General features: G+C 42.5%; 1 protein-coding gene across 2 annotated transcripts in view; it reads right to left on the reverse strand.

Moving 5' to 3' along the window:
- IGF2 (insulin like growth factor 2) overlaps positions 1-17,263 on the reverse strand; it is a 73,502-nt gene that overhangs the window by 18,163 nt on the left and 38,076 nt on the right. Inside the window, exon 2 of one of the 2 annotated variants that reach the window (XM_077460721.1) lies at positions 7,666-7,828. In XM_077460721.1, coding sequence (XP_077316847.1) covers positions 7,666-7,828 — 163 coding nt within the window. Of the gene's footprint in view, positions 1-7,650; positions 7,829-17,263 lie in introns of both variants that reach the window. The other variant, XM_077460720.1, reaches the window with a different exon arrangement.

Raw genomic sequence — 17,263 nt, forward strand, 5'->3', positions numbered from 1 at the left:
AAGAGGGTCTTTGTGGGACCTAACTCACTGAACCGATGTCCCCCCATTCTGCCTCCTGCCTGGGTCTTCCTTTTCTTCCCTGCCAACTTTACCGGGAAGGATACACAGGGCAGGAATGTGCACAGTCAGCACAAGCTCCAGAGAACAAACTCTTATCAGCTGTTCATGGGGATGAAAGCTCGCCTCTTTCTTCATGTTTTCTACTAGAGACAGCTGTCACCCCTAGAGGATTAAATACGCCACACTTTAAATGATGACATCAGAAATGAAAGTTTAAAGCGGAACTAAACTCGTAGATGTAACAATTTCCCAAAAAAAGTTGCGTTCAAGGCATCAAATAGCTAGTGTCGTAATTGATCACCTGTGCAGCACCATAGCAATTGTAGATAAAACAGAGACTAAGATGGCAGCTTCCTTGGCTGTAAGGTTCCTTTCACACCAGCAGACCAATCAGGTCCACCCGTCTGTTTTTCAGGTGGACCTAATCGGACCACTCATTGTTCTCTATGGGGCTGCCGATGCCAGTGGACATATGTCCGCTGCCACCTGCCAGCATCCGATCCGGCCCACTAAAAACAAACGGATGGGGATACGTTCGCCATCCATCTGGCGGATCGGATGACAATCGGATGGAAACACTCATGCAATCTGTCTCCATCCGACCGCCTCATAGACATGGACTTGTCATCTGCCTGCTCAGCAGGGATCAGAAGAGAGACCCCCTGCTGAGCAGGCGGATCTGCTTATCGGATTCTGCCCACTGTGAAAAAGGCCTTACTGGTAGGAGGGTTTAGTGCCACTTTAGGTTAGCCACGTACCCACATCTAGAGACTACAACAGTGGCCTTCTACACTACATATTTTAGGGTAGTGGCTAGGGACATCACTTGTATTCACCCCCCACCACCCATGCCAGATTTGTGCATGACCTCACTACTGCTCCATAGTTACCATTTAGGGCCTGTGTCCACAGGTGTTTGTCTGCTTCAAGCAGGTTTTGCTTTCCCATACATGTCTATGAGAAGGCAGAACCCGCTTGAAGCACGTCAAATGCATGTCAGGACATCAACTGCAGGTCAAATGCACCTGTTAGTGGATTCTGAATGGTTTCAGAAGTATCTCAAACTGTTGCCATTGACAGATAACCAAAGCCTGTTGATTCAGACCCTAAATTCTCTGGCACACTGGTGTCTCAAGAACAGAAATGATTCTAATATATTTATTTTGTGTCAGTCACACTACCGTGCAGCACAGATGCCAACAATCCCATTTTACAATAAGGGACAAAGTTAGGTGAAAGCGGGGCATCAGCTAACAATATTCTAGTGCAGGGGTCTCCAAACTTTGTAAGCAAAGGGCAGTTTACTGTCTTTCAGACTTTAGAGGGGCCAGACTGTGGCCCGTGGGGAGTAGAAAATGCTCAATCATTGATTTAAGTGGGGGGAATAGTGCCCAGTTGTTGTCACCTGTGGGAATAATAGGGACCCATTGTTGGTATCTGTAGAAGGAATAACAGCCCATCATTGTCATCTGTGTGAAGAATATTGTCCCATCATTGGTGTCAGTGGGAGGAATAGCGCCCCATCATTTGGGTCAGTGGATGGAATAGTGCTTCAAGGGCCAGATAAAGACAAGCAAAGGGCCACATCTGGCCCCCAGCTGCAGTTTCCGATTACAACAGATGTAAACCCAATTACTAAATCTCATGGAAGATTTAATGTTAACCCTTTCTTGTCCAGCCCCACTGTGCCTTAATTGAGTCCATACTCCTGGAAGGCAGGAAGGATCAGACGATCTTGTAACCATTGTGATTGACTGTTAGAATGGTCACATGATCAGGAGCTGGTCCTGCCGACTCCTGATCATTAGTATGAACCAGGAGCTCCCAGCTTGGTCATTGTGCTGAGAGTTTGCAGTGAGCATGCTCTCAGCACAGAAATCTCTATGGATGCATATGTGCAATGTGTGACCACCCTCTTTGCTGCCGCATATATGTATTATGTGAGCAGCAAGAGGTTAATGTAGAGTAAAAGTCATACATTTGCAGTGTCTTTGTGATGTGTTTTTCAGACATTATTTACATTTTTTTTTATTTTTTTTTACTGAGTTGCATTTACATGTGTTTGTGGTGTGTTTGGGTATGTTTATATGTAAAAATGCATCATTTTGTACTTTTTGTTTTTCAAATGCACATAAAAAATCATTGCAATGGTGTAAACTAGGATAATTGAAAAACACTATTTTTTTGCATATGTGTTCATACTGAGTTTTAATGCCTTTGACTATATCTGGTCTAAACAAGCCCTAAATCTATAGCTTTCATTGAAAGAATCCCTGGAGATCCTGCCATGAAGTACCTTGCTCAGGAACTGTTCCAGGATGACAACCCTGTCCATGTCTCTCAATTATTTTGTTTTGTGTTGTCACTATGTCACATGGAGACTAAAAGGGGCAAAAAAATGGCAGTAAGTCATCGCTAGAGTGCATGCATGTAGATAGAAAGTGTCTGAAAAGTGTTTGCAGTAGATCAGTAGTGCTGATATGCAACATAGGATAAAAAAAATAATATATATGTATATTTTTGTATTTGCTTGTTTAATGATACAAAGAACTTTAGTAAATGAAATGCCATTCAGGTTTTACATCTACTTTAAGTTGCAGGACCCACGATCCCATCTGACATCAGTCTTAAAGATAAAAGAAAGAAATAACTGGATTCCACCATGACTGATGTTTTTTATTAGCTGAGGATTGCAGGTTAGGGACATTGGGGGAACAGAACAATATTATCTCCTGAAAACAAAGGGTGTCTCTGCTAATAGTGTACAGCTGGCAATCCTACTGTGCAAACAAGAACTGCTTCTACTCCCACCACTGATGGCTGGCTTTGCAACGTGTACAAGGAGAATGCCAGACAGTTATGGCTTGTTGAGACCAGACTTCGGGCTAAAATACTTGCGCGTTGATGTGCATTGCGAAGGGCTGGGGAGGGGGGACGGAGCGGTGCAATGCATTAATACAGCGCATCACACTGTTTATTTCTTTTATTTGTTTATAACTTTATTGAAGATCCTTCCAGTCTATGTGATGCAGTGTGTTGTGACCAGGGATGTGCGGTGAGGTTAGTGGCTGGTGAGGCATTGGCTAGTATCAGAGCCAGATACACACAGGTTACATACGCCGCAATCGTTAGAGTGAGAGCAAGAATTCTAGCACTAGACCTCCTCTGTAACTCCAAACATGTAATCTGTAAAAATAATTTCAAGTGTTGCCTATGGAGATTTTTAAGTACTGAAGTTTGGCACCATTCCACGAGTTTGCGCAATTTTAAAGCATGACATGTTAGGTATCTATTTACTTGGCGTAACATCATCTCTCACACTATACCAAAAAATCAGGTTATGCTTTTTCTTGGTTTTGTTTTTTTTATTCATGAAACATTTTTTTCCCCCAAAAATGCATTTGAAAAATTGCTACCATGTACCATAAAAAGTTGCAACGACCACCATTTTATTCTACTCTACTCTATTTATTATTGCCCCTTATTTGGCAGTAAAACCATTTTCCTGTTTTTTCAAAACAGTTTATCTTTTTAATTTGGTAAGCAAACCATTTGTGAACTAATCAAAGAACAGAATGCATGGTCTTTGACCCTCTATAATGCAAAAAGGACTATAAGAGTAAATTGGAAATTCATAGCCGTTGATAGCCCCTCAACATTCCATAGCTGTTGGTGGTCCATCCACATTAAGGACTGGTTCACACCAGCAGCCACAGAACACTGATCAATTTTAATGAAATGTTACAAAAGGACATTTCATTTGTCTTTACTCATGGCAGCAGAATGCAATGTTGTGTATTGTGATGCAACAATCTGAAAAAGCACAGCATGTCCTACTGAACTGGAAGGTCTTGTCTATATATTGGGACTACATTTGGCAAGGCTGCCCAGAGCAGCCTAATACATGTGGTGTGAAGGGGATACTAATGCACCTCTTATGCCCCGTACACACGAGCGGACTTAAGTCCGACAGACTTCCAAAGGAGTTCCGTCGGAGTTCTGCTGGAATTCCGACGGAGTTCTGACAGACTTTTCGGCCGAACGGACTTGGCCACACACAATCACACTAAACTCCGACGGATTCGAACGTGATGACGTACGACTGGACTCGAATAAGGAAGTTCATAGCCAGTAGCCAATAGCTGCCCTAGCGTCGGTTTTAGTCCGTCGGAGTAGCATACACACGAGCGGAGTTTTCGAAGGGGACCGGGTCCGGCGGAGTTCCGTCGGGAAAATTTGAAGCATGCTTCATTTCTAAAGTCCGTCAGACTTTGGCGAATCAAAAGTCCGTTGCAGCCCACACACGATCGGATAGTCTGACGGACTCGGTCCTTCGGACTTTGGATGTTGAAAAGTCCGCTCGTGTGTACGGGGCATTAGGCCCCTTTCACACGGGACGGACTCCGATTAGGTTAGCAGGGGATCTGTCCACTGATCCCCTGCTGATCAGAGCAGAGTGGGGAGATCACAGATCTGTGTCGCTCAGTTTATGCTAAGTGGACAGAGACAGACCCTGCTCTGCTCTATGGATAGCCATTGTCCATTTACACCTGGCTGCCTCTGCACTGGTTTGCCCAAAGGAAGGGGGACTTATCCCGAAACGAGATAGTCCGCAACTCCTTGCTTGCTCTTTAAAATATTCAAAATGTATTGTTTCTCCATAAAGCACACAGTATCAGACAGCAAATGTATTTGGAGATAGGCGGGAGTAGTTGGACACAATTCCTTTTACACTTGCCGGTCCATAGGGGTGACTGGAGGGTCCAAAAAGCTGACAGGCAGAACTGATCATGTGAAAAGGGCCTTATTCACCAATGCTTCACCCAACACCAGGATCAACCATCCAATACTAAAGCCTCGTACACATGATCGGATTTTCTGCAGACAAAGCATCAGACTTATGTCTGAAGGGTGTGTGCCAGGAACTTGTCATGCATACAAACGGTACACAGTTGTTGGCCAATAAACACAAACTTAGTGAATGTAGTGCCTTTGGGCACCTTTTGCTAATGTTGTGTTTGGTGAGCATTGATTCCGACATGCGTGTTTGTACTTTGGACATTTGTGTGATGGACTTGTGTACACACGATAAGAAAATCTGACAAAAGACCGCTGTCCGTCAAAAATTTACTAGCCTGCTAACCAACATTTGTTGGCAGAAAGTTTCCCAACAATTGTCTGATGGGGCGTACTAACGCTCAGATTTTAGGCAAACAGTCTGTCATCACACAATTCCCAGATGAAAATCCGATTGTGAGTACGAGGCTTTAGAATTCTGCATGGTCTCCCAGTGCTGAAAACAGAACTGAGTAGTTGATGGGGCACAAGGCAATGCTACTAATGCTGGTTTACCTAAAGCAAATGGACTGTTCACTTTGCAAGATAAATTTCCCTAAGCTTAGAGAATGAGGTGGAACTCTGCTGACTTCCATCATTCAATCATATGCAAGCAAAAATAGTATATATATATATATATATATATATATATATATATATATATATTATTTTTTTTGTGATTTCTGGGATTTTTATTTCTATTTTTGCTAAGTGAATTTTCACCTCATTCTCTAAGCTAAGGAAAATTTTGTAAAATGCAAAAATGAAGTTAATTTGTCTATTTGCCTTTAATAAATAAACCCCATTGTCTTCTGCTCCAAATTTATCAATCATTAAAGTATTGACTTTGCCAACATTTGAGGCTAAAGCCTAGTTTTTTTGCCCCCCCGCGCGCCGCAACACTCCTGTCAGCACTCTCAGCCATTGAGAGCCGCTGAGAGCGCTGATTGGAAGCCGATCAGTAGACCTTTTTTTTTCGGCCATGCCCCTTCGACAGACCGGCTTCTGTTTGACCCACTCCAGTACACATGGGCCGAATGTCAGACGGTTTCTATTGAACCGGCCTATGCCGCCTGACATTTGGCCGTGTGTACTAGGCTTAAGCCTTAGGCCTTCTAGAACTAATCCTCATACCCCCATTCAATGAGAGCTCCACGTCGATTAATAAGTGTGCCACCAAAGGACAAGAGTAGCATTTGGTGGGGCTTTTCTCTGAAAAGTTTAGGCGTTAGTGAAAAAAAAAAAAAATCAACTATTCGTAGGGTTTTTTTCTTTAAAGCCAATGAGAGCAAAAAAAAGTTTTTCCATGTAGCAGGGCTGTGTCTGCAGTGCATGGGGTAACTGCTCCTTTTTGTCTAGTGGACAAGAAAAACAGATATTCTTACCTAATTCTCCGATCCTTCCAGCACAAGACCAGTCTGGAACCCCCATGCTCCAATGGTCTTGAATTGTTCCTGACGTCATCAAGCCCCGAGTAGACTTTATAGATTTGGAACAGACCCTTGCTGAATCATAGGTGAGTGCCATTTTCCAGTGACAAGAAGGATCCAGTGAGTATAAGCTTTCTCCTCACCCCTAGACAAAACAAGAAGTTGACCCATGCAGCGCAGGTTCAACCACACTGCTTGGCAAAACGTTTTGTTTGCCCAGAGTTGGGCTTTAAAAAAGTTTAATATGGCTGACAGATTGACTTTAACATGAGGCTCTGACTTTGTAAGCACAGTCCTAGCACAGGCGTCTGGAGCAGATTGGGATTTCATTTTAATTGGAAATTGCTTTGATAAACAGGGCCAAGTCAGATATAATCTGACACAGAGGGTAACACAACAGGCTAATCAATCATGATTTGATGTCATTGTGACATACTGACATGAGAGTCATATTTAAAACTCTTAGAATAACAACTCCAGCTATGATATTTATCTAAACACCGCAAAACATTAATGTGGTTTTCGTGGACAGCTGACACGGACGCTGAAAAATTCCAGCGCAGGGTGGGTTAAATTCCTAGAATGATAGATTAAGATGTTGAAACTATGTCGGAAACAGAAAGGGTTAAACTGGACACAACTACAGTAAACCCTTCTCTGATATGTCCTGGCCTGTTTGTGATCTTCTCTGTAGATTCTTCTGTTTGTTTCTTAGCAGGGTGCCAACCCTAGAAACACTACACCACCAGCTGTTTTCTGTGACATTTCATATCCGTTAGTATTTGTTTCATGGTAATCATGCAGAGTTTTGTTAAAGCCTATCTAAACCCAAACAAAAAATTAATATATTATGGTTTACCAGTCGTTAGATGTGGTGGCTGCCTTTGTTTTCCCTTTTTTTTCCCAATTCTCAATTTGTAATTCTATCAGTATTACACTTCCTGTCCTAGGGTGACAACATTTACTAATTTTTCTATATCAGGACAACAGAAACAGGACAGGACTACAGAACTCCACCCATTATATAAGTGGGGTTCTGTAGTCCTTAGAGATAACTAGTAACTGATAATAACTCAACACAGGCAAATAACACAGTAAGTTATTGGCTCACTAGATTTATGATCTGATCAACATGTATTTTTTTTTGCACTTTTCAGATATAAAAATACACTTTCAGTGGTATATATTTAACAGACCAAAAGGTTATTATTAAAGCTTGCATACCATTTAATTTGTGACTACACACGATACATGCAATGGTGAAGAATGACATGAAAAATGATGACAATGAATGATGAAGATTGATGAATGGATGGGTACTTACTGTAGGCTGACTTACCGAAGTAGAAGCCTCGGTCTCCACACACAAATTGCAACGTGTCTACCAGTTCTCCACCACAGAGAGTCTCACCCTGGCATGAAACTATTGATGACTCTGCTGTGTATGCTATGAAGGTGTAGAGGAGTAGAAGGGCATGTCGGGGGACTGGCACTCCTGGCACCTAGAAGTATACAAAAATTGTAGTTTAGTGTCTGGCAAAGCATACATTTATATACTGAAAAAAATGAATAACGTAATTTCCCAAATATGTGCTAATGCTGGTTCTGATTCTAGATTTAATCTACAGCCCCCCTGCTGGTGAAACCTTACATTTTCACCACTAAGAAAGAACAATTGAGTACTGCTCATAATACTTTTTTTTTTATCTAGCATCCAACTTTTCAGGACAAACTGTTGGATAGTGATCTAGAAAACTGAGGTCCACATGTAGTCTCTTATCTTTTGTGTCAAATATAATTATCATTCTTATGCCGTGTACACGCGGTCAGACTTTCCGACGGAAAATGTATGATCGGATTGTGTTGTCGGAAATTCCGATCGTGTGTGGGCTCCATCGTACTTTACCCGTCAGAATCTCCGACACACAAAGTTTGAGATCTGGATCTAGAATTTTCCGACAACAAAATCTGATCCTTTAAATTCCGAACGTGTGTATACAATTCCAACGCACAAAGTGCCAAGCATGTTCAGAATAAATTACAAGATGAAAGCTATTGGCTACTGGCCTCTTTATAGACCCGTCATACGTGGTTTACGTCACCTCGTTCTGAACGATTGGATTTTCCCACAACTTGGTGCGACCGTGTGTATGCAAGACAAGTTTGGGCCAAAATCCGTCTGAAAAAATCTGACGGATTTTGTTGTCTGAATTTCTGACCGTGTTTACAGGGCATTAGTTGAAAGATTTTCCTCTCCTGAGTAGGTTTGAAGTTCCATTCAAGAACCAAAACATTTGTGTTCCTGCCCTTTCACACCCTTAAAATGTTATTCCACTTTTGCAACTGAATTGAAATAACACTGATTTCTTTTTTTTTTTTTAAATGTTCCCATTGATATATGAATTTTTTTTAAAGTTTTAAAAATTGCTGCTCGCCCTTCTATATATCTTTTCTCTGAAAACGCTGGGACTAAAAAATCCCACATAGTTCTTGCTAAAGGGGATGTGGAGCTGTGTTTGCTATAATTAAATCTGTCTGTTCTGGCCTGGCAGATTTCACTATCAGTTTTATACTATATGTGCAGGACTCTTTATCTAACAAGGGGTTAAATATTTCAAGGCTTGTGCATTGTATGTATTTCAGTCTATTCCTGCAGTCTGTCCCTTGTCTCCACAATGCCATCTATTCATAACAATATAAGCTGCCTATAGTGTCCTATGTATAATCCTGGTCCAAAGAAACATCCCCCAAAAAAGTAAGCAATATTTTATTATTACTATTTTTATTATTAGTGTAACTGCATATCACCCAATGGGGGACTGAGGGACATCTATTAGGAAAAGTATATAGGCATACACTCTTTTTGAAAGATAAATAGTGCATTTTATATACAACTGTATGGATCAGAACAAAATGAGGGACAAATGAAGAGGAAAGAAGGACAAAGGGACTTTGTTCCAAATCAGGGATAGTCCCCCGAAATCAGGGGCAGTTGGGAGCTATGTAACTGGGTGCATTGCAGGGATGTATTCTTTTGCCCATACACTGTGTGCTGAAAGGTGTCCCTCTTTCTCATCTCAGAAAGTTGGAAGATATGTGCTATCCTTGAATGGGAGAGGATATGTTGACTTGAGCAAGTAACAGCAAGAATGGAATGGGTATTAATTCCCATCTTTATTTAGCTGCACCATGTAAGGCCTGTAAAGCCCAAGCCCAGTTCACACACTGTATACACATAGCACAAGAAAGACTCTTATCATTCAAATGACTGATGCACCCCTTACTTGGAAAAAATTTACGCTGAACTCTACCACTAATATATTAACACAGCAATTCTTAATACAAAGGCAGTGACTACACTGGAAACAATGCTGTTAATCCTCCCATCTGTTTACTTTACACAAAGGAAACGTCTTGTAGGTCTGGGTCTTTTTTATCCTCGCAATTTTGTAAACGTTTTAAGAAGTTACAGATAGCCATAAATGAACTGCCTTGATAGTCATGCGGAAACAGGAAACACAGAAAGTGCCCTGCAAAGTATGGATGTTATATTGTTCCGTTATTTATTACACAAGCTTTACACACTTAATCCACAAACTTGTGAACCCTAGCAGTGCTCGGCCAGATAAATTTAGCTACCGTCTCCAACTTGCCATTTTTTCTATAAATACCCTAGGACAATACAAACCTTTCCAAGTACTTGGGCAAACATTTACATTGTTCTCATAAATTTGAATTGTCCACCTTCAGCTGACTGTTCTGATTTATTGCAGTGCATGTGCAACCTTCACACTGATTGTAGCCTATGTACACATTGGTGCTAGATAAAGAAAGACACCCGTTGGTTGAGTAAACCTTTGGTTGGCACCTGCGTCAGACATTACTGGGTGCTAAAGATCAAAAAATTAATAAAAATGCATCACTGGGCTGCATGAAAATTTATTGATTAGGAACATGCTAATAGGAGAAGAGAGGTAAGTGAGCAGAAGGATGACTTTGTCAGTCTCTTGCTATCTATTCAGCAAGCTGGGGTGAAGAAAAGACACCACCCTATTCCTTATTTGTAGGTTGCGTCATCCACTGGCTGTACTGTAACTATCATAAGAAAAATGGCGGTGCACATCACATCTACCACGCCAAGTTGTTCTGCTCCCATGCCTGGTGGACAGGGCCGGAACAAGGGGTGGGCAGGAGGGGGCGACAGTTGGTAACTATGCTTTACCTCTCCCCATCCTTTAATAAATCAGGCTCCTTAAGTGCATTGTACCTTCTTGAAGAGCAGTCTATATCTATAGTATCTATAATGCCCTGTACACACAGTCAGACATTCCGACTACAAATCCGTCAAATTTTTTTCCAACGGCATGCACAAATGCAGTCCGATCGCGGTGTCGCAGAACACGTACGACGGGACTTTAACCACTTGCCGACCGCCGCACGCCGATGTACGTCGGCAGAATGGCACGGGCAGGCATAAGCACATACATGTACGTGATTTGCCTCCCGCGGGTCGGGGGCCCGATCGGGCCCCCGCCCGGTGCCTGCGGCGGTCGGTTTTCGTTCGGGAGCGATCCCGGACGAGGGGACGGCCATTCATTCATGGCCACCCCCTCGCGATCGCTCCCGACGAATGGAAATCCCCGGTGACATCACTTCCTCTCCTGTAATGTAAACACAGGAGAGGAAGTGATGTATTCTCTCCTCCGTGTCGGTATTTTTCGTTCCGACACGGAGGAGAGCGGATCAGTGAGTTGCACCAACACATCCCACACACAGTAGAACATGCCAGGCACACTCACACCCCCCCTTTACCCCCCGATCACCCCCCCAATTACCCCTGCCCCCCAGTCACAGTGACACCAATGTCATTTTTTTTTTATTTTTTTTTTTTTTGCATTGGTGTCATTTGTGACTGTAATAACTGTTAGGGCAGTTAGGGTTAGCCCCCTTTAGTTCTAATGTACCCCCCTAACCCCCCCAATAAAGGTTTAACCCCGTGATCACCCCCCGTCGCCAGTGTCACTAAGGCTGGGTTCACATTGCAGCGGTTTATGAGAACGAATGTGATTCGCACCGCACTGCAGTGCAAATCACATCCGATCTCTGTGCGATTCGAGTTCAGCCATTCGCCGCACCCGCCGCACCCGCCACACCCGCCGCACCCGCCGCAAATTCGCACGGGACCCTTTTTTTGGCCCGCAGCAGAATCGGATCGCATGGGTGTTCACACCATGCGATCCGAGTTTGCAGATCGCACTGCGATATGCGAACTGATCTGGGGGTGTCAGTAACATTTCACTGACACTCCCAGCAGTTCGCATAGGGCAGTGTGAACTGCCGCCGGGAGGCATGCGATGCGGGAACCCGCCGCGGATTCGCGGCGTTTCCGCATCGCTCCAGTGTGAACCCAGCCTAATAAGCGATCATTTTTCTGATCGCCGTATTAGTGTCACAGGTGACGCTAGTTAGGCAGGTAGGTATTTAGGTTCGCCGCAGCTTTTTATAGCGCTAGGGACCCCCATATACTACCGCATAAAGCCCCCTGATTGCCCCCTAGTTAACCCTTTCACCAGTGATCACCATATAACTGTTACAGGTGACGCTGGTTGGTTAGTTATTTTTTTATAGTTTCAGGGCACCCGCCATTTATTACCTAATAAAGGTTTAACCCCCTGATCACCCGGCAGGTGTCATTTGTGACTAATAACTGTTAGGGCAGTTAGGGTTAGCCCCCTTTAGTTCTAAGGTACCCCCCTAACCCCCCCAATAAAGGTTTAACCCCGTGATCACCCCCCGTCGCCAGTGTCACTAAGGCTGGGTTCACATTGCAGCGGTTTATGAGAACGGATGTGATTCGCACCGCACTGCAGTGCAAATCACATCCGATCTCTGTGCGATTCGAGTTCAGCTATACAGATAGTATGGCTGAATTCGTGTCGCACCCGCCGCACCCGCCGCAAACTCGCACGGGACCCTTTTTTTGGTCCGCAGCAGAATCGGATCGCATGGGTGTTCACACCATGCGATCCAAGTTTGCAGATCGCACTGCGATATGCGAACTGATCTGGGGGTGTCATTAACATTTCACTGACACTCCCAGCAGTTCGCATAGGGCAGTGTGAACTGCCGCCGGGAGGCATGCGATGCGGGAACCCGCCGCGCATTCGTGGCGTTCCCGCATCGCTCCAGTGTGAACCCAGCCTAATAAGCGATCGTTTTTCTGATCGCTGTATTAGTGTCACAGGTGACGCTAGTTAGGCAGGTAGGTATTTAGGTTCGCCGCAGCTTTTTATAGCGCCAGGGACCCCCATATACTACCGCATAAAGCCCCCTGATTGCCCCCTAGTTAACCCTTTCACCAGTGATCACCATATAACTGTTACAGGTGACGCTGGTTGGTTAGTTATTTTTTTATAGTTTCAGGGCACCCGCCATTTATTACCTAGTCTCACTAGTGTACCCCTAAATTTAGGGGTGTCTACTTTCTAAAATGGGGTCATTTGGGGGGGGGGGTTTGTGCCATCTTGGCATTTTATGGCCTTCAAAACTGTAACGCCCTTAGAAAGCCTGAAGGCGGTGCTTGGTTTTTGGGGCCCCGTACGCGGCTAGGCTCCCAAAAAGTCCCACATATGTGGTATCCCCGTACTCAGGAGAAGCAGCAGAATTTATTTTGGGGTGTCATTTCACATATGCCCATGGCATGTGTGAGCAATATATCATTTAGTGACAACTTTGTGAAAAAAAAAAAAAGTTTGTAATTTTCCCGCAACTTGTGGCAAAATATAAAATATTCCATGGACTCAACATGCCTCTCAGCAAATAGCTTGGGGTGTCTACTTTCTAAAATGGGGTCATTTGTGGGGGTTTTGTGCCATCTTGGCATTTTATGGCCTTCAAAACTGTAATAGGTAGTGAGAAGTGAACTCAAAAAATTACGCCCTTAGAAAGCCTGAAGGCGGTGCTTGGTTTTCGGGGCCCCGTACGCGGCTAGGCTCCCAAAAAGTCCCACATATGTGGTATCCCCGTACTCAGGAGAAGCAGCAGAATTTATTTTGGGGTGTCATTTCACATATGCCCATGGCATGCATGAGCAATATATCATTTAGTGACAACTTTGTGAAAAAAAAAAAAAAAAAAAAAAGTTTGTAATTTTCCCGCAACTTGTGGCAAAATATAAAATATTCCATGGACTCAACATGCCTCTCAGCAAATAGCTTGGGGTGTCTACTTTCTAAAATGGGGTCATTTGTGGGGGTTTTGTGCCATCTTGGCATTTTATGGCCTTCAAAACTGTAATAGGTAGTGAGGCGTGAAATCAAAAATTTACGCCCTTAGAAAGCCTGAAGGCGGTGCTTGGTTTTCGGGGCCCTGTACGCGGCTAGGCTCCCAAAAAGTCCCACATATGTGGTATCCCCGTACTCAGGAGAAGCAGCAGAATTTATTTTGGGGTGTCATTTCACATACGCCCATAGCATGTGTGAGCAATATATCATTTAGTGACAACTTTGTGTAAAAAAAAAATAAAAATTTTTTTTTTGTCATTATTCAATCGCTTGAGGCAAAAAAATAAAATATTCAATGGGCTCAACATGCCTCTTATCAATTTCCTTAGGGGGTCTACTTTCCAAAATGGGGTCATTTGGGGGGGTTTTGTACTGCCCTGTCATTTTAGCACCTCAAGAAATGAGATAGGCAGTCGTAAACTAAAAGCTGCGTAAATTCCAGAAAACGTACCTTAGTTTGTAGATGTGACAACTTTTGCGCAAACCAATAAATATACAATTATTGACTTTTTTTTTACCAAAGACATGTGGCTGAATACATTTTGGCCTAAATGTATGACTAAAATTGAGTTTATTGGATTTTTCTAATAACAAAAAGTAGAAAATATCATTTTTTTTCAAAATTTGCGGTCTTTTTACGTTTATATCGCAAAAAATAAAAATCGCAGAGGCAATCAAATACCATCAAAAGAAAGCTCTATTTGTGGGAAGAAAAGGACGCAAATTTTGTTTGGGTACAACATTGCATGACCGCGCAATTACCAGTTAAAGCAGCGCAGTGCCAAAGTGTAAAAAGACCTCTGGTCATTTACCAGCAAAATGGTCCGGTCTGAAAGTGGTTAAAGAGCGCAGTAGCCAATAGCTTTCGTCTCGTAATTTATTCTGAGCATGCGTGGCACTTTGTCCGTCGGAATTGTCTACACACGATCAGAATTTAATCGTATTTTGTTGTCGGAAAATTTTAGACCCTGCTCTCAAAGTTTGTGTGTCGGAAATTCCGACGGAAAAAGTCCGATGCAGCCCAAACACAATCGGATTTTCACATTTTCCATCGGAAAGTCTGACCGTGTGTACAGGACATAACAATAATATTTCACTTTACCTACAATCCTAGTGACGATTTGGAAATGAACAGGAGAAGCTGAATGGTTGCTATGGGCAACACAGACACTTCTATTTTTAGTGAATTCTCATACATGTCCCCCTCCCACGCCGTGCTCTGATTGAAACTGTTAAAATCATTCAAAACAAACCCCCTTAACGTACAGTAGAAACTTTAGCTCTGCCCAAAAGACAAGAGCACAAAAATGCAGCATAACAATAAAAAACGCAATTATAAATCCTTATAAATAAATTATCAGCGCTGAAACCTGCGTGAGCGGCATACAGATGTTTTTCACTTGGCAACGTCTGCTAACATGCATTTTTTAAAATACAGACTATACCTTTAAGCACTTAGAAGAATTATACAGTTCTCAGCAGAAGTGAGTGACTTCAGGTTTAAATAAACAGGACCAGGTCCCAGTAGGTTAGGAGGCCTGAAATTACTTCCTTAAATCAATATCTGTGATGCAAAGCAAAATCTATTGAGAATTTCACAATAATATATGTGACCCAGTAAAAATGTAAATAAACGGATTTAAATTTGGCTTAAACTGAGTAAATGACATTGAGCTACGTGTTTGCAAATGGGATAGTTAAATAGTACATTCGAGTTTAGTCATTCCAAACATACTGTGTTTTTCACTAAAGTTAAAGTGGCTATAAAAGCTGAAGGCTTTTTAAAAAACAAAATATTGTCATCTCCTGTCAGCCCCCCTATCCCCCCCAAATACTTACCTGAGCCCGATCTCAATCCAGCTCTGTTTCCCAGAGCGGCATTGCTACTCTCTCTCTCCTCATTGGACACAGAGGAAGCAGTGGGAGCCATTGGCTTGTGCTGCTGTCAGTCAAGTCCTGTGAGGATGCAGCGGGATGGGGGAGTGGCTGAGCTGCACTGTGTGTGTCAAAAGACACACACAGCCTAGATCGAGATCCAGCCTGCATGAGTCCCCCCATAGTAAGTGGCTTCCTATGATGCCACGCAGAGAAGAGGAGGAGCCAAGAGCAATGGCGGAGGACCCAATAAGAGGAGGATAGGAGCTGCAAAACCATTGCACAGAGCAGTTAAGTATGACATGTTTATTATTTAAAAAAAAAAAGCAAAAAAAAATAAAAAATACAATCACAGCCCACTCACATGTTATTCAGACACGCATACCTTACCGACCCTTACCTAAATTTTTCTTAGACTATCTGTGGGGCTACAACTACAACTACAGTACAGACCTTTCTGCACATAGATTCACAGATCCACCCACCTTTCAATACTATGACAAGAGAGCCTCTTTTCTGTTCTATTATGGAGAAAGCAGCAGGGAGATGGAGATACCAAGGCAGGTGTATGGTCAAGGCATCCTAAAAGTTAAAATAAGCCCGTGGGGAAAACCTTTCCAGCTTTCTAAAACAAGAAATAGGGATACCCTTAGACCCCAAACCTGGGAAAAATATAATTCCTTGCTAAAACTCTTCATGGTTTAATTCTTTTAAGTGGAAAGGAAAAACAGAAAGTCCATCAGTATTTTAGAAAACAAGAATTTAAAAAATAAGCCACATATTACCCTCAAAAGTGAATGGCTATATGTACAAGCCCTTGTGTGATTTGTGTATGTATTGAATAAAAAATAAAATAAAAAAATCTGATCTCAAAAAGTAGGATTCTTTTCTTTTAAATGTACGTTTCCCACAAACTAAACCCTTCTACTCTTTTCAGCCAAGGAAGGTGTCATCTTATGCCATGTACAAATGAGCGGATTTTCCAAAAAACTTTGATGGTTTTTTCGATGGAATTCCGCTCAAGCTTGGCTTGCATACACACGGTCACACAAAAGTTCTAGGAACTTTCGACCGTCAAGAATGCGGTGACGTACAACACTACGACGAGCCGAGAAAATGAAGTTCGATGCTTCTGAGCATGCGCCAAATTGGCGGAATTGGTACAGAAGATCGGAATTTACAATCAGAACTTTTTTCTGACCGAAAACTTGAGAACCAAATTGTCAAACGCTCAATCTTTTGCTGGCTGGAATTCGGCCAGCAAAAGTCCGAGCATAAATGCATTTTCCAACCAAAAGCTCTCATCGGTCTTTTGCTGGCCAAATTTCCGATCGTGTGTATGGGGCATTAGAATCTGTTTGATCTGCAACTGCCATGGTGCTGCACCTGTGATCAGTTATGACACCAGACATTTGATGGTTTGACAGTTTGGTTGAGAGTACAAGCAAATGTGACAAATAGCATTCCCGGTATTCCAGGAATGTAGCTGTTCTCTTAAACTGTTAAATCAATGAGTTTAGTTCCGCTTTAACAGTGTGTAACAAACTCATTCATTGAGCTCAACCTACCAGTGTTAATTTTGGCAGCAAATTTTGATTTCGTTTTAGTCTTAGGACTAAAATGGCATTTTAGTTTTAGTCCTATTTTAGTCTTCTGCAATTGTTTTAGTTTTAGTCGTATTTCATTGAATAAATCTCCAGTATATTTTAGTTGACTAAAACTCATCTTAGTTGTCTAAAATCGAATGGGTGTAATTAAATTGTAATGCATTAGTTAAAA

The sequence above is a fragment of the Lithobates pipiens genome, unplaced genomic scaffold (assembly GCF_037356315.1).
Source record: "Lithobates pipiens isolate NorthernLeopardFrog02 unplaced genomic scaffold, aLitPip1_a1.2 Scaffold_10, whole genome shotgun sequence".
NCBI classification, from domain to species: domain Eukaryota; kingdom Metazoa; phylum Chordata; class Amphibia; order Anura; family Ranidae; genus Lithobates; species Lithobates pipiens.